The 18,976-nt window shown below is 39.4% G+C and overlaps 1 protein-coding gene across 2 annotated transcripts in view; it reads right to left on the bottom strand.

The window, feature by feature from the left end:
• Window positions 1-18,976, bottom strand: part of PREX2 (phosphatidylinositol-3,4,5-trisphosphate dependent Rac exchange factor 2) — a 207,302-nt gene that overhangs the window by 34,801 nt on the left and 153,525 nt on the right. For both annotated transcript variants that reach the window (XM_024739018.1, XM_024739017.1), the window contains exons 35-36: window positions 8,141-8,207; window positions 7,710-7,900 (exon numbers count right to left, since the gene is read on the bottom strand). In XM_024739018.1, coding sequence (XP_024594786.1) covers window positions 7,710-7,900; window positions 8,141-8,207 — 258 coding nt within the window. The remainder of the gene's footprint in view (window positions 1-7,709; window positions 7,901-8,140; window positions 8,208-18,976) is intronic.

Genomic DNA, 18,976 nt, shown 5'->3' with positions numbered 1-18,976 from the left:
AAGTCAATTCTATCAATACATTTATCACTTCTAAATAGCTACATTTAAAAAATGTAAATACTTAAATTTTACTAATATAATAATAAAATTGAGTTTTGCAAAAACAGATGAAATATCACTCCAAATTACGTATTTAGATTATTTTATCAAGGTATGTTTAATGTGCCTAGAATTTTCCAATCTTAATGATAGGAGGTAATAATGTATAAGCTCTGGCTTTATATGTACTTAAATTAAAGCATGTCTGGCCCATGATTACTGGCTGGGAGAACTAGAAACCATTGCAGTAAGAAGTAACTCTCATTATTACTGTGTTATTCTTCTTTCATAGTAAACTAATGAAAACAACGAACATTTTAAAATAGAATAATTTAATGCACTAGTTTATCAAGATTCATATCAATTGCAAAGGAAAATCTAAGGAAGGAAACAAATATATATGTAAATCTGGCCATCTACCTCTTCAGAGTAAAGAACTTTTATAAAAGATAATGAAACAAGGTAAAAGAATAAAACTTATATTTGAAATATTTGATTTCTTCCCATAATTTTAAGAGAATAAACTTATTTATCTGTTTGTTTAAATTAACATAAATCGTGGAGTTTTATTTGCCTACTTTACAACTCAGTATAATTTGAAAATCTGCGTTTACTTTTCTTTTTTCCCCCCAGCTTTACTGAGGTATAACTGACAATTAAATATGGTATAAATTTAAAGTATACAACCTGTTGATGTGATATACATATACATTGTGAAATTTTCATCACAATCAAGCTAATTACATATCCATCACCTCACATAGTTACCATTGTGTTTTTCTTTTCATTTTTGGTGGTGAAAACACTTAAGATCCACCCTCCCAGGGCTTCCCTGGTGGCAAAGTAGTTGGGAGTCCGCCTGCCGATGCAGGGGACGCGGGTTCGTGCCCCAGTCCGGGAAGATCCCGCGTGCCGCGGAGCGGCTGGGCCCGTGAGCCATGGCCGCTGGGCCTGCGCGTCTGGAGCCCGTGCTCCGCAACGGGAGAGGCCACAGCAGTGAGAGGCCCGCGTACCGCAAAAAAAAAAAGATCCACCCTCCTAGCAAATGTCAAGTATATAATACAGCATTATTAAGTATAGTTGCATTGTTGTTATGTCACATCTCCGGAATTATTCACCTTGCATAACTGAAACTTTGTACCCTTTGACCAGTTGTCTCCCAGTTTTCCCCTTCTCCCAGCCCCTGGTAACCACAATTCTATTCTCTGCTTCTTTGAGTTTGGCAGAGTCATTAAGATTTATACTTATAGATGAGTAGGATATATTCTGTCTTTCTCCCAGAGCCCCATTATTATAGCATCTTATTTTTTCTCTTCTAAAGACTAGTACACAATTTTATATTTTCATTTTTGAGGTTTTTTCGGTTTTCATTCATTAATGATTTTATTAGATATCAAACAAATGAGAATGGTTGCATTGATCATAATCAAATTATAACTGTTAAAGAAAAATAATCAAAACTGCAGCCATATCTAATAACAATTTTAAACACCACCTCTGTCATTGCTACTACTACCTTTATATAAAAGAAGTGTTTTAGACTAATGTGTTTCAGATTCCTGACTATACGAGCATAATTTTAGGACTGCTTATTGCAAATGTACAGTATCCTGGCATCATGGGTTAGCAGTTTCTTTTGTTCTATTTAGCCATCTTTCTGGAGATTTAAAATTCAAGATTTCCACTAATCTTGCTGCTAATCTTCCAAGTCATTTTTGGACAGAAAAATAAATGGATACATTTCAAACCTACATTTGCTTATTGCAGTCATTTATTTTTGCCCTCCCATACCTAGAGTCTAACCTACATATGGAAATCCCCGGAGTAAATCCACTCCTCTTACTTGATGTGTTTTTGGCTGCACAGTGGAGAAAGATGCAGCTTCATCATCTGCCCTGTTAGGACTCTCATTACCTAAGCCAGGTTACCTTGAGTGCTCTACTTTTATAAGATTCTGCATTTCCTTAATCTGGGCCTATTTGTCAATTTGTCCTTTGATGCCATGGTGATGACAGAATAAAATATGGCTAAGATAGAGTCCTTAAATGTCAAACAAAAGTGGTTTTTAAAATTGTTAATTGATAGTTACCTAAAAAATGTTTTTTTTAATTGCTATATGAACCAAGAATCACTACACTGCTTCATCTGAAATGAAAACTGTTTCATTAACCAAATTGGTAATACATATTTCCATTTAGCTGTTTTTATATTTTAACTCCTGGATCTCAGTTTTTTAACAAACGCTTATAATCATACTTTGGGTCCTATACTATGGTCACATGATAGGTTTTGTAAGTTTCTGCTGGAAGAGGGATGATTCTGAGAATTCAACCACCCTCTGCAATCCTGTCCAATGTGAAAAAATGTCTCAATTTCAAAATAACCAACTAAGAAATGCATTTTGGAAATATACCCTTTTAAGTTGGAAACTTCATATTATATAGTTTATTAGTTCCTACAATTTTATATATGTTAAAGTGAGTTTCCACAATGTATAAAAGGCAAAGCAGTCTAACGCTGGAATACATAGATGGCAGCCAACTTGATGCTCATCATCATTATGCTTTTTAATAATGAGAACAGGCTGACCTTGCCACAGACTGTTTCCTCCTCACACCTGTGTGGGGTTCAAAACAACGTGATTATGATGCTGCTGTTACAGGTGCTGGTGAACCCCTGACACAGTGAGCCCCTCCTGACACTGCTGTTCACATCCCTCACTGATGACTGAACACCAAGTACGTTAGCTAAGGCAGGGCCTTGTTTCCTGGAAGAGATTCATCCTCACAACAAAACATAAAGATAAAAGGGAATTTATGTGTACAGATCTCCAAGGTTTTGGTACTAAGACATCACAGGTGAGTCAGACATGAGGCCTGTGTTCAAATCACCCCACCTTCCTGCAGGACCATCCCAGGACTCCGACACTGCTGAAAATCCATTATTAACAGGTACAAAGAGTACGTGTACAAAAAGTCCCTGGAACAGGTCCTTAAAGGGAAACACTGTGATTCCAGATTCCTTGCCCTCACTAGAAATTTTCTTGACGTAACCTTTCAGGTAGCCTCTGGAAATGTCCACCTACTGTTTCCACTGGTGAAGGAAGCAGAAGCAAATGTAGTGCGAGGAATATGGCATCTCTGTTTTTGGATGCGATAAGACTCATGCTTAGGCTTTACAACATTTGCGGTATGCTGATTCATAACAGTTAAAGGAAAACAGTTGGCTATTAGGCAGGGAAGGGAATAAAGAAGCAAAACAAAATGAAATACCGCAGTGAGTGGAAGGATGCTGCAGTAGGAAATAAAAGGGAAATTTAGAACCCATGTAGCATGCTTGTGGGTCTGCAGCAAATAACTGCATGGAACAAAAGAGAACGTTAAAAGCCACAGTGCTGATTCAATACTTTACAAACTTTCAAACTGGCAAAAAATAATTTTGCCTAAAAGGCAGATATATGGACAATATAAAGCACGACTCTTTGTGGGAAAGAAAATTCAAAAGATATTCAAATGTTTGTATTTGCTAATCAAAGAAGTATAAATTAAAGCACTGAGGAAATACAATATCGTTGTACACCCTGTAGAGAAGCACAATAGATAAATGGGTTCTAACACCCTCTGAAGACAAGGTAAAGATGGCAAACAACTATGTAACCTTCTGTTGGGTTTTTACAAGGACAATCCTTTTGGGAACTTAAATAATAATATATTAACCAAAGAGGTTTAAGCTCTTTGACACACTCAATGTATCTGGAGGATATTTTTGTTTACTTTTAGCTTACTGGAAAATAAAATTGAAATCTGAACAGCTACATAAAGATGTCTCTCTGCATTAAGGGCAGTAGAGAAAGAAGATAAACCACTAAATTAATAGTTTAGTAAACTGCGGTGTATCAGGTGGCTAGAATATTATGTAGCAAATAAAAGTGATCACGGGAAAGTCTGTGTGGATGTTTTAGATAGATGAGAGACAGGTAGATAGGTAAATAGATACTATGAGCGTAAAGCAGATTATGAAACTATACTAATAAAACTATGATCAGATGTATGTTGTTTGATAGAAGGTGCAAGAGATGATTCAAAATGAAAATGAAAGAAGGCAGGTCAGGATAGGAAATCTTGGAAAATTTCCATTTATGAAACTACCTTTTAATATCATGTATACTGTTTAAAAGGCAAAAAGCCTGAACTTAAAAAAAGACAATCTTCTTTCACTATTCAATAGCAATGGAGATATTTAATGTAAGTAAATGACTGAGGAAAGTGTGTGCAGGAAAGTTCATCAGCAGAATTGTAACGCACATAAAACACTGCCCCAGGAAAGAGAATTTAATAAACAAAGCTGGGCTAAACGCTCTGAAAAGATTTTCATAATTCATCCTGAATCCTATTTCTCCTAATCTTGCATTCACTATTGTATGCCACCCTGCCATCTAATTCAGGTTGGCATTAAAATGTCTAAACATTAATGCTAATTAAATCTGCCTTTTCATTCTGAAAAATCACATTCTTCTCTTTAATGTCAAACATAAGCCGTATAACTCTATACTTGAAAAAATGTTAGATTCCCTTTTTCGGTGAATACAATCAGAAAAGGCAGGAAGCTGATTATCTAATGTGGATACCATGTTGTTAACCATTTCTCATCTTAATTTTAGAAGTAAATGGTAAAACAGTCTGTGTCGTAGTAATTCTGATTCATATTATCAACTTCTCCCCTTTGCCAGAACCTGAGGGTAAACCTCCACGTTCAGCGTTTAGTGTAAATGTGGATCTACTCGGGTTCCTTTCTAGCTGTCTGAATGATAATTACTAAAGAATTGTTTTAGGAACGGTCTTATGTGAGATTTCTGATTCCAATATAAATTAGCACACATTTTATCACCATGAAAAATCTAAGTATAGCCTTCCCTGAAAGACTAAAGATAATGTTAAACTCCTATTTTATTCTGCATAATAGAAAAATAAAACTGTACTATTTTCAAATAGTTTTAACCTTAATTTCGGCATCTGTCATGGGGAGTTTGTGCCTACACCTCAGTAAATGTCTCTGAAATGAACTAACTAAAGCCATATTTATTTTGAACTGTAGAAATGGAAAAAGTCAAAATAATTTGAAATTTCAATGTTATTTGTGATTCCAACACACCAATCAATGAATACAGCAATTATAAAATGGTTGTGGAACATCGATCTGTTTCTCCTACCCATCAGTAGTTAAATTCTAAAATTGTTCATGGGGTACCTCAGAGAAAAATTTGGACAAGTTGGTCACGGTTCTAGGATTAAATGGCAATTTAAAAAAAAATTTTTTTTTTTTTTGGTCTCACTGTGTGGCTTTCGAGATCTTAGTTCCCCGACCAGGGATCGAACCCGGGCTCCCTGCACTGGAAGCACAGAGTACTACTGGACTGCCAGGGAATTCCATTAAATGGCAAATTTAACTGCATTAACTTCCAGTAAATTCATGTGGAGATAAGAGCGTATGCTTGTAGTCTGAAGCCTGGAGTGTCCCTTGGTCGTCACAGTCCTCAGATAACTATGATCTCGCACCAGAGTAGGATAAGAACATTAATCAAGGGGATGACACTTGGCTGAGGCCACAGTGGCCGCCGTGCCGGTCCCCACTCGGCCTCCCACATTTGTACTCTGCTCCCTAGATGGAACGCTCTTTCTCTGAGATATCTGCGTAACTCACTCCTTCATTTCACATAGGTCTCTAATGAAATTTCCTCCATGGAAGGTGCCCGCCCTTCATCCCATCTTGTCCGTTTTTACCTCTCTGACTTCTGTTCTTTTCTGTATTTATTCCACCTACTATGTTACTCATTTATTTGTTTACTTGATCATCTGTTTTACCCCAACATGGTTTACATTATATGAGAGAAGGGAGGGTTTTTTTTTCAGTGCTTTATCCTAGCAACTAGAACAGTGCTGGCACATAAACAGTGCTCAACGCATATTCACTGAGTGACTGAATAATAATAAAAGAATGAATAATAAATGAAAGAATGAATGGGAACAGAATGAATGAATACGACTATCAGAGGGAGAGCATTTCTCTGCTAGTAAAAAAAATGATGGAAGAATATTTTACTCATTTAGTTGCAGATGGTATTTCAATTAAGCTCTTAGTAAGCTTGCAATAGAGCACAAAGTACACCGCCATTAAAATAAAGCAGAAAACTCTGTATATTGTATCACCCACAAAAATTTAATTCTCCTTCTAGAGAAATAAGGTCTTGTCACACTTCATAAGCCAGGACATGCTGCGTAGGACTCGTAAACTAGAATTCAGGCACACCAAGTCGAATGCAATGTCACAGGTGAGAACCTGCTGATTTGAACTTTCTCCCTCTTTCTCCCTCTTTAAAACCCTGACCCATCAAAACCCATTTCAAACGCTACCTTCTCCATGGCAAGTTCTAACCATCTCAAAGATCTATGTTCCTTCCGAATCTTATTTTTTTGCTGTAACTTTCCTAGATCATTTATTTTTCTTCGTAGTCTAGGTAATCTGTTATTTTTGTTACTTTTCATTATGTTTTTGTCATCTTATTTTGTCATACGATTATTTACTACGATTTTTGTTGTTTGTTGTTCATGTTTTATGTCTCTAACATGAATATCACCCATTTATGACGTTACCCAGCCAATAGCACCAACTGCAGTCCTTTGCATGGGTTAATTAGCAAGTAAATTTGAATAAACAATAACCACCATCCACTCAAAATCTAACTGGCCTCATACTAAGAAGAGACTATGAGTGGTGACAGCAGATTCTCTGCTACAATGAGGACTAAATGCTGCCCTCTTGTTTCCACCTACATGGTTTCCTTTCGCTGTGAAAATGGAGAGGTGATAGAAGAGGAACAAGTGATGATGAAGAAGGACCTGACTCGGGGTTCTCCCCTCACATTTGCGTCTGATGTAGCTGTAGGAATTTATGCACCTACCACAGCTTTCCCAGACACAGCACTGCTGCTTAAGACAGACCAGCTGAAGAGGACCTATCTAAGACTTCTCCTTACATTTTCAGGAAGAGCATATTGTGTGGGCTCCTGGAGTATGATTTTTCCAGGAGTAGGAAGACAGTAGTAACTCCAAGGCAGCATCTAGCTCACCACAGCCGGGTAACAGGGATCCAAACCACTGAAGAAAAAGTTTTGTTTTGCTAGTCACCAGCCCCTACCAAGTTAAGTTCCTAGAGTGAATAAAACAGATGTAAAATTTTGTACCTAAAACATAAATCTTAATATAAGTACAAGGGTGATAAGATTCTAGGCCACAGTGATATAAATGTGGGACTGCTTTCATTTGTATGAATAAACAGTCACTGAAAATAGAAGAACCAAAGCCAGAAATTACTGTGCAAGAATTATCTGATTTCTAAAGTCTTATTCCAAATATATCTGAGCCCTTTCAATGTTTCCAGCTATAATTTCATGGAGCTAAATGTAATAAACAAGAACCTCCGAATGTAATAAGGTATAGAAAAGATGCAGGCAAGGGCTTCCCTGGTGGCGCAGTGGTTGGGAGTCCGCCTGCTGATGCAGGGGGCGCGGGTTCGTGCCCCGGTCCGGGAGGGTCCCTCGTGCTGCGGAGCGGCTGGGCCTAAAAAAAAAAAAAAAAAAAAAAAAGATGCAGGTAAGGCGGGAAGTCACGTACCGATGCACGCCGCTGTTGCACATGATGACGTGGCAGGCCCCCAGCCTACTGCACAGCTCCGAGGACACCGACAGCAGCCCGACACCGGAGGCGCTGCAAGCCGTGTTCGCACAGGCAGCTGTGCGCTTGGATCTGATAAACGAGGCTACCAGTCGATATAGTTCATCCAAAACGTTGAGAGGCCTCATGAGCTGCAGAAAAGAAAGATGCCCATAAGGTTCAACATGTTTAGTAGAAAGAAATCCTTTTAGATGGGATATAATTCACAGTTGTTGTAACTTACAGTGAACAGTCTAAAATATTTCATTATGGAGATAACAGAATCAGAGACCACGGATGTTTATAAATTACACAGTGCTCCAGAACACCAGCAAAATTAAATAAGGGAGGTAAATGGCAAAGCAACAGTCAATGCAATCTTCTGTTTTTACCTTATCTACATAAGCGGCTTTGGATGTGGAGTTTGGTGGTGAATTTGACTTGTCCAAGTAGAATGCCCTGTAAGAATACAAAGAATAAATGATCATTTATTGTTAGTAAAATTAAAAAGCATGAAGACATCCAAGTTTCACTGACTTCCTTTTTTTTTTTTTTTTTGCTGTACGCGGGCCTCTCACTGTTGTGGCCTCTCCCGTTGCGGAGCACAGGCTCCGGATGTGCAGGCTCAGCGGCCATGGCTCACAGGCCCAGTCCCTCCGTGGCATGTGGGATCTTCCCGGACCGGGGCACGAACCCGTGTCCCCTGCATCAGCAGGCGGACTCTCAACCACTGGGCCACCAGGGAAGCCCAGCACTGACTTCCTTTTAAAGACAAATGAATAGACAAATGAGTGGGACTGCAAAGAACAGTCTTCCACTCAGACAAAAATGATTGAACCTACCATCAGCTCCATTACTTATCGTATGGCTTTAGAGGGATTACTTAGTGTGTGTCTCAATTTCCTCTTTTGCAATTTGGGGATCACATTAGTTTCTACTTCACAAGGTGACCAAGAAGATGAAGTCAGTGCTAATAAAATGCTTAGGATGGTACAGAATAAGCACTCGTTGGTAGTTACAGTAATTAATATTATTATAAAAGTTGAAAAAAAGGTATTTTCTAAAAACATCCAGTTTTTACTTACTGTGCAAATGTCCGATGCCGAAAATAATACTCAAAACACAAATTTTAAACAGACTGCTTAGTTGGATTCTTTCAGCCACTAATCTATGCTCAGATTGGAAGTAAAACCCTCTTTGAAGATACACTGGCTCTTTTTTGTCACCAGGATGCAATACGCCAACAACTATTTTAATACACTAAGTGGAATCCTAGTGGCCTGTAATAATTAGATGTGATTTCCAAAGAATTATTGCTGAGTTCGTTTAGCTATTGGCTCAATACTAAACAGAAATTGTAAGAGAATGACCCATGAAGACAGGACATTTAAGTTATATTTGAGCGAGTATGTTTTTAATGAAGTGAAATTATTTAAAAGCTGTCAGCACTTAACACTGATATACCAAAATACTATTAGAATGACTGTCAGACTAGATATTGAAATAAAACTCACATTTACCAATGCATGAGAAGCAATGGGCATAATCAGTAAATCAGTGAGGGAGAACTTCATGCCCAACACTGGTATTTTGAGTCCCACTAGAGACACACACACACACATACACACACAGCTATTCCAATTACTAGAAGTAGATAGCAGTAATGCAGCTTGTTTTTTTGTCTTTTTAAGCTAAAGTAGCATGGATTAATCAAAATTCACACTTTAAATTAGGAAAGCTTTAACTTCTTCTAACTTCCAAAATGTAAATTATGTACATTCTCACCGAGAATGTCTGTTCATCTCTCAAACACAAATTCAAACTACAACAGAAATTTGACAACAGTTCAGCATCCAAAGCGTTTTGAACTCCTAGGAGATTTCCATGTAGCATCTTGAAACAGAAAACGTGGAATCCACAGAGATACCTTGATCAGATGTCCTTATGCCTTTCCTCAACTGTGCTTGGTAGAAAGATGTGGCGAAGAAGAGTCCACAGCAGGGATGAATTATTCCCTCAGCCTGAATCCCAGAGCTACCTACCGCTCCTGAGCATATAATGCTGACGGGAGCCTGGGGACTACAGCAAACCCAGGCAGTGCCCGGCTCATGACAATTGGGTTATCATGACAGGTACCGCTGCAAAGTGGAACATCCATCACGTGCCATGAAAATATAGTTCCACTCAGATGGCTGCATCAGCAGCTACTAAGAGTACTGGATTGAGAGGAAAATCAAAGGGATTTGATACATCTTAAAATGTTCTAGATTTTCCCCAGTCTCAGAAGGAGATAACAACAATCTAAGAGGATTGCTGTTAAGAGGAGAGGAAATGAGCTTGAATTGTGAGAAGTACAGAAACATGCAATGAGGTTGAAGCTATTGGAATAAATGAGCAACTTAGAGAAGCCAGAGGGGGTAGACTCTGTATGGCCTGATAGGCCCTGATAGAGTTGGGTTTTAACTAAAGGACCTCATTACCAGAAGACAGGGTATTTTATAGATTTTACTGCTGTGCATAACAATTCAGGGTCTCCTGGAAGCTCTGTCTTTTCACTTCAATTATACAGGTACGTATTTAGGCTGATGCTATGAAAACCAATGTACTCACCTCCATGCTTTATCAAATTAGTATTTTGTACTTTTGCTTCCCCCCCCCCACTTTTTTTTTTTTTGGTACGCAGGCCTCTCACTGTTGTGGCCTCTCCCGTTGCGGAGCACAGGCTCCGGACACGCAGGCTCAGCGGCCATGGCTCACGGGCCCAGCCGCTCCGCGGCATGTGGGATCCTCCCGGACCGGGGCACGAACCCGCGTCCCCTGCATCGGCAGGCGGACTCTCAACCACTGCGCCACCAGGGAAGCCCTTGCTTCCCCTTTTAAAGGAATGAAACCTTACAGATACAGGTGATCCCTTGTATCACACTTGTCCACTCCCATTGTTCCAGACTCTCCCCTCCCAGGGTTAACACCACCCAGAAGCTGGCATTTGTCACTTCTATGCTTTACAAGGTCACCCACACAGTTGGCCCAAGTGGAGGCACCAAGGAACAGGTGTGATCATTGTTCCATATCCTTGTTCACGTTGATGGCATTAGAATTTTAACCTTTGGTGTTGTAATTTTCAATTTGCACATATTTGTCATCCATCTGGATTTCTTCTTCTTTTATAAGCCTTCTCATATTGCTTACTTTTGTGCAGTCACATTTGTTTTTATTTTTGGCTGTGCCTCATGGCTTGTGGGATCTTAGTTCCCTGACTAGGGATTGAACCTGCGCCCTCAGCAGTGAAAGCTCGGAATCCTAACTACTGGACCGCCAGGGAATTCCCAAGTCTCACCTTTTTTATTTAACATAGAAATTTGTTACTACTTTTTATAGCAAGAGTTAAATTTGATGACATTTAGAAGTTTCTATTCCTCTTTATTTTTTTAAAATCCAGACTTTCTTTCTACACTTACTTCCTCAAGAATATTCAGTTTTTCAAGTTCATTATTCAATTAATATTGCAGGGGACGCGTGTCTGTCAGTGGTATACGCTGGCATGAAATTTCTAGAATCTAGATTGACAGTGAATTTTTCCCCGTAATACTGCTCTTGGTGTCTGCTCTCAATTAAGTTGTCTTTGTTTGGGGGCTAGTCTATATTTTCTGATAGGTTAAGATTTTGTTTTTATCCTCAATGTTCTAAAGTTTTACCACGAAGTGTTTAGGTGATGATTTATTTTTATTTATCCAGATAGGTCCTTAAGTTGTACTTTCAATTTAAGGAGTCTTGTCTTCAATTCTAAAATAATCTCAGGTATCATCTTTCCCCATAATCTCATCCATTTTCTCTCTCTCTCTCTCTCTCTCTCTCTCTCTCTCTCACACACACACACACACACACACACACAAACACACACTCATAAACACACATACACTTTCTTTTAAGATCTTATTTTCCCATTACTGCAATTTTGTTGATTTCCTAAATAATATTTTCCAAATGAAAAAACCCTGTCTTTGCCAATCTAGAGTTTATCCTTTCTACTGGGAATTTTATTTCAATGACTTTTTCATTTCCAAGATTTCTGCCTATTCTTATTTCATTTCTGTAACTAAAAGGTAAAACTCCCCACAAGAATGTAAACTCTCTATGCGGATATGGATTTGATTTACTTATGCTCATTGCTGCATCTCTAGCACCTATAACAGAGTGTAGAACATGGTTTGATCTTAATAAATATTTGTAAATAAATGACTTTTTTTTTTTGTGGTACGCGGGCCTCTCCCTGCTGGGGCCTCTCCCGTTGTGGAGCACAGGCCCCGGACGCGCAGGCTCAGCGGCCATGGCTCACTGGTCCAGCCGCTCCGCGGCATGTGGGATCTTCCCGGACCGGGGCACGAACCCGTGTCCCCTGCATCGGCAGGCGGACTCTCAATCACTGCACCACCAGGGAAGCCCATAATAGACTATTTTTATCGCAGGATTTTCTACCTTCTTCATGAATGGCGATCCTTTGTTTATACTTTGAGCATCCAAAATATACTTTGCCATGGTGTCTCATTATTTTAATTTCTTTGGGTCAAATTTATTTCAATGGTCACTTTCCTTGGCCCTTTTGTAGCTTTAGGCTACCTCATGTGCTTTGGAGTTTTGCTTTGCAAGCTCATTTGAAGTGGGAGGATTGTTTTTTTAACATCTTTATTGGAGTATGGAAGATGTTCTGTTCAGTTTTATTTAGTGCTTTGAAACAGCTCCATCCAATATCTCTCATCATCTTTTTCTTACACATGATTCTGTGCTCATTTTGTGCCCAGAATTACCCATCTGTAATCAGTTTCATATTGGTGATTTGAGTATTACATTGTCCAGACATCTGAATTATTACCAGTCACGTCACTGAACCAGCGAGTGATTTGGTTCAGTTCTTAGTTTAACAGCCGTGTTGTCTTTCTCTTGCCATCTTAACGTCTACAAAAGTGACAGAGTCCGGAGTTTGCATCCTTGCTCAGAAGTAGAGGGGCCCTTCTCTACAACCTGGTTTCAGAGTGAGGCTCGCTCTGGATCTCCACCTAGTGTAGGATGACTTTAATTTCTCATTTCCCTGCACAAGTTGTACCGGCCCCTTGTCCACCTGCAGAGCCCAGGAGGCCAGAGGCCTCAACACAGCTTACAAATCAGCACTTGAATTCCCGCTCCATTTGTGGGCCACTGAGATGATAAATTATGAGCTCAGCTGCGACTCTTGCCATTTTCTGTTTTCATCTTTTGTCTAGCATTGCTATACGCTTGGAACAGAGAGGATCCTTCACAGCTGGAACCCACAGAGAGAATACCGATCAGATGTCCTCACGCCTTCCCTCAAGTGTGCTTGGTAGAGAAAGTAATGTGGTTAAAAAGAGTATGCAAGTCCATGGACAAATTATTTAGCCTCGTGTGGCCTCAAGTCCCTCATTTTTACAATGGATAGTAAAATTGTCTAATATATAGGTAGCATAATGTTGAAGATGAATCAGTGCATATGAAGTGCTCAGTGCTGTGGTGAGCAAATAGGACTCATGCAATAGACAATAATAATCACTATTCATGCGTGCACAGTAGGAGGGGACTCTGGGAACATTTTTATCCATAGCCAGGAGTAAAAGAAGGCCAAAACCTTCTGCTTTCCCCTGAGGTCATCTAGAATATTTTATGATACATGTAAAAAATGAAAATTAAAGTAGATATTTGGAATCTACATAATTCCACCAGTGTACAGAGTTCAAGTCTAAAAAGAAAAGAACGTTTTTAGGTTAAAGAAAAGGAGAGTGTCAGTTAAACGGCTTAATCAGGTGCACTGGTTGTAAAAACTGCAGTTCTTCTATACCTTGAATAGATTGGGAAGAAATATATTCTGTAAAAGCAGTCCATATCATCAACACCACCTGAGGAAAACGTCACTCTAGAAACCTACCACTACAGCAGGCCACACTGAGCCCTCTTCCTGCTTTCTGAAAGAGATGTTCCTTTAAAAAAAAAAGTTGTCACTGATTCAGCCCGTTTAGAGCAGATCATGTTGATCTAATCCCGCTATAGTCACTTAAACTGACTTGGAAGAAATCTTCAAATTTTCCTTGGGACAAAATCTTTAAAGAAAAAAAAACATATTTGATGAAGCGAGCCAACAGAAAACTAAAATTAAAAATTTTTATAGATTTAAAATGTATAAATGCTCACATCAAGTTAAACCCTTATTCAGAAAGAATCCTGTCTTTTCTAAGCTGCTATAGAGCAAAACTAAAATAGAAAAAGCATCTAATGATATAACTGCACCATTCAAAATACTTTTAGAAGATAAAAGCCTAACAAGTTCAGAGTTAAACATATTGGCTGATCCAGACTTGTGCAAGTAGTTAATATTTGTTAATCCATGATTATAGAAAGCAACAGATTATTATAAAATATATCTATGGGCTGATGACAACTAGAGAATAGAACCATGAAAAACAGCTTCTTTGTGACTCCTGTGAAATTTACACAGCCAAGAAATATTTTAATTCAATCAATTATTTGTTAAAATAAAAATTAGGGCCTCCCTCCTGGCGCAGTGGTTGAGAGTCCGCCTGCCGATGCAGGGGACACGGGTTTGTGTCCCGGTCCGGGAATATCCCACGTGCCGCGGAGCGGCTGGTCCCGTGAGCCATGGCCGCTGAGCCTGCGCGTCCGGAGCCCGTGCTCCGCAACGGGAGAGGCCACAACAGTGAGAGGCCCGCGTACCGCAAAAACAAAAACAACAAAAACAAAAACAAAACAAAAATTTGGACTTGAGCCTTCAACTAGCTTTGGGTACTCCCCCCTCAGAAAAATGGTTGTTCAGCCATGTATTTTACCATCCCTAAGGTTTACAAGCATTCATAGGACTTCAGTATTTTTCAGAATATGACAAATAAATTCTCACAGGGAATAAATTTCTAATGCAGTTCCCTTAATTACAAAAGTCCTGCAATACCCCTTAATCAAAATTTACAAGAGAGTTAATGGTAAAACTGGATTAAGGCCAAAACTGACTGTGGTTTATTATGTTTCTGAGGTTAGTAAGAATGAAGTCATGGTTCTCTGTCTCAATACAGCAAATCTTATTAAGACCATTTTGAAAGCACTCCTGCTACTTTATGTAGGAGGAACAGTAAGTTTCCTTTCATGCAGGCATACATCAGGCTTTGTTGTCACAACTCGTAAATGAACCCTGCCATATAAAATGGATATATTATGATATTTTCCATTTAGTCCCTATAGAATAAAATACCAATGAAAGCGGTGATAATGTCATGTTACAATAAATAGTGGTATAGATATATCCAAATTAAATAGTAACTACAACGGAACAAATCTTGGGAAAATATCTCATACAATCTAGCCGCAAAGGCAAATACACAGGTATCTAGAATGCAGGGCAGAAAGTGATAGGTACCTTAAAAGGTCCATAGAGTTATTGCGATACACCCACACGAGGAAGAAGGAAGGCCACATAAGCATATGGTACATGAGTTGGATTTTGACGGATGGATGGGACAGGTCAAAATGGGAAAACAGCATTTCAAGTGGAGGAAACGCCATAAACAACAGAACAGAAAGAGCAATGGATGGAGCCAGGCTGGCCAAAGAGCAGGTTCATGTAAGGCAGGGAGAGAAAGTGCTGGGTAAGTGGGCTGGATCCATATTGTGAGGAAATTAAATACCAAACTAAGGAATCATAATGAATTTGTTAAGCAGTAGAGAAGCACTGCACAGTAAAAACTTTGCTACCCGTAAAAAAGTAAGAATAAATGGAAAGAAGTACATGACCCATAAGATATGACAATTTAGGGAAATTAGACCTGCAAGAGACCCTAGAAATGAAAAGACTAGTTCAGCATTTGTAACAAGACCATGGCAATGGACATAGGGAATCGATGTTTGCCAGGAGAGAAAGAACATGAGTTTGGAGAACATCGAGATTAGTTTACGGAGAGCTATGCAAGTTAATGTATTGATACTAACAAAAATTAGGAAAATGATTTCTCCAACAAGTAAAGAATTAGGGTCATAGCTCTATAGGGTCAGGCTGATGCTCCAGGAATGGTCAGGTTTTTACATAAAGAGAGACCACACAGCAGCCTGACCTGATATAAAATTTAAACATATTAATTTTGTCATAGGAGATACTCAGAGGTTAAATCAATGACAAAAGTGATTGGCATTTGGCAACCTCATTTGGCACTTCTTTTTGCTTTTTCTGGGCATGCTGGAGGATATCCAATTTCTAAGATAGGTGATTAAGGCATAAGAGCCACTGGTGTTTTATAAATAAGGAGGAACAAACTATAGTATTCAGCTCAGGTCTCTACTGTATTCTTGTTTCTTCTCCAGATCATTGCTTATGAGATCATCTCTATATTTATAATAATTTATGGAAATTTCTCACTTAACCAGACTCATATATACTTCTCCTAATATCATGTCCTACTCCTAAATATTCTAAACTGTATCAGGTAGCTTTGGGATTTTAGCGTTTACTCTGCATTTCAAAACGGAGCTATGACAATGGTCAATTATGGATATTAACCATAGACACGGTTATATATGCCATTATTACAGTGGTACAGAAGTCGACTATAGGTGTGACTGTTTCATTGAGTATTACTGTTAAACTGCATTTGACTATCATAGCACTTAAGTTAGGAAAAAAAAATTCCACAGAAAATCTCATTAAGATACACCGATCTTTTGTATAAAGGAGAATCACCGGACAGGTTCAACCTGTGCCTACATATGGGCAAAGAATACATGATGAGTAAGTAGGTAGGAGAATGTTGATTTGTCCCTTCATCCCACCCACCTTCTGTGTCCATAAACATTCGCCTGACTTCTCTGGACTAGGCTTTATTTAAAGTTACATGAAGAGAAACTCTGAATAATGAGATAGACTTGGATTTGCTTGGATAAATGTGTCTTTTGGCTTGTCAAAAACAGAGCACCTAGGGTTATAGGTGTTGTTACAAAACTGTCTGTTATCAATTAAGAGCTCCATTTCTACTTGAGTGTCAGGGAAAAAAAATTCCTGGAAGGTTAACAAGACAACATGTGTGACCACAGAGAGCAAGACTTTCTCACATTATAAAAAAAAAAAGTCCTCTGAGATTTCTCTTAGGCACCGAAAACAGAATTATGGTGTCAGAGACAGTGGAGACGTACCCCACTCCTCCCTACTGCTGTTGATAACCCAATTTCACTCTTCTCTTTTTTTTTTTTTTTTTTTTTTTTTGCGGTACGCGGGCCTCTCACTGTTGTGGCCTCTCCCGTTACGGAGCACAGGCTCCGGACGCGCAGGCTCAGCGGCCATGGCTCACGGGCCCAGCCGCTCCGCGGCATGTGGGATCTTCCCGGACCGGGGCACGTACCCGTGTCGCCTGCATCGGCAGGCAGACTCCCAACAACTGCGCCACCAGGGAAGCCCCACTCTTCTCCTTTTTGACAACCTTCACTCAGTGAGTTGACTGGATTAAAATCCTCTTCTCTGCTTCCCAAACCCTCCTTTACTCCACGAGGAATTTTGCTCTTTTCATGAGTCCTCTAGGGTGATATTCCTTTCCTGCACCTGCAACACGTACATACCACCATAGGCACCATCTACTGTTAAAATTCTGCATATAAACAGATTTCCCAATGGCAACACCAGGCCCAGCCATTACAGAACACAATCTTCGTGAAAATGGACAGAAAAAGCAAATCCTTAAAAATAGGAAATCCTTCCCAAGAATAAAGTTTAATTATATTTTTAAAAATCTCATTACACCCAGGAAAAACCGTAAAGTCAAGGAATATTTCTATTTTTAAACTAATTCTATTTAATTTAATAACAATTATGTTTCCAGAAAGTGTGGCGTGCCCATATTAAAGGATGCTTTTTTAGGTTTAAACTCATAAAAGTCTTATAAATGGCTCAACTGACAAGAAGTTGACAGGTCAGTGCCTTCTCCACATCTTTCTGTGTATTCCTTACTTGACTCCAGTGGGCCTTCAAAATTACCTTTATAAAGCACAGATATGAGCATTTCATTAACTTGCTTGAAGACCTTCAAATTCTCCCAGCACCCAAAGTCTACACCTGGGGTATTCAAGGCCTCTCTTAACAGTTCAGCAACAAACTTCCCGTCCCATCTCTCACCTCTTCAGCCTGCCACGTTCAAGTTCGAGTCCTCTTAACATACCATCCACATGAAAATCTCTCCACCTTCTCTCGTGTTACTCTCTCTGCCTGGAATGGCCTCTCACCTCCTCTGCTTGGCAAAATTCCACTGATCCTGCAACACCCTGCTCAAATATGACATCTTCTTGAGAACCTCCCCACTGAAACAGATTTATCTCACGATATGACACCAAGTTGCACTCATTCTGTCCGCTCTGCTAAACTGCATACTCTCAGTGGGCACAGACCCGTTTTTCTTTTAACATTTTTACTGGAGTAGAATTGCTTTACAATGGTGTGTCATTTTCTGCTGTATAACAAAGTGAATCAGCTATATGTATACATATAATCCCCATATCCCCTCACTCTTGCATCTCCCTCCCACCCTTCCTACCCCACCCTTCTAGGTGGTTTGCTTTTTTTTTTTCTTAATAAAAATTTATTTATTTATTTTTGGCTGCGTTGGGTCTTCATTGCTGTGCGTGGGCTTTCTTTAGTTGCGGCGAGCAGGGGCTACTCTTCGTTGTGGTGCATGGGCTTCTCATTGCGGTGGCTTCTCTTGTTGCAGAGCACAGGCTCTAGGCGCGTGGGCTTCAGCAGTTGTGGCTCGCGGGCTCTAGAGCGCAGGCTCAGTAGTTGTGGCGCACAGGCTTAGCTGCTCTGCGGCATGTGGGATCTTCCCAGACCAGGGCCCGAACTTGTGTCCCCTGCACTGGCAGGCGGATTCTTAACCACTGCACCACCAGGGAAGTCCAAGACCCCTTTTTTCTGAGTAAGGATCAATTTTTTTAATGTTCATGCTGTTTTTAAATTGTGATATAGTGGATGTACAATATTATATGTTACAGGTGTACAACACAGTGATTGACAATTTTTAAAGGTTATATTCCATTTAGAGTTATTATAAAATATTGGCTATATTCCCTGTGTTGTACAATATATCCTTGTAGCTTATTTATTTTATACATGATAGTTTGTACCTCTTTATCCCCTGACCCTATCTGGCCCCATTTTTTAAAATTTTGTGATCCCATACCCA

Source organism: Neophocaena asiaeorientalis, unplaced genomic scaffold (assembly GCF_003031525.2).
Source record: "Neophocaena asiaeorientalis asiaeorientalis breed wild unplaced genomic scaffold, Neophocaena_asiaeorientalis_V1.1 scaffold299, whole genome shotgun sequence".
NCBI classification, from domain to species: domain Eukaryota; kingdom Metazoa; phylum Chordata; class Mammalia; order Artiodactyla; family Phocoenidae; genus Neophocaena; species Neophocaena asiaeorientalis.
Note: the sequence above shows the minus strand (reverse complement) of the source record. Positions and strands in the feature narration are given on the sequence as shown.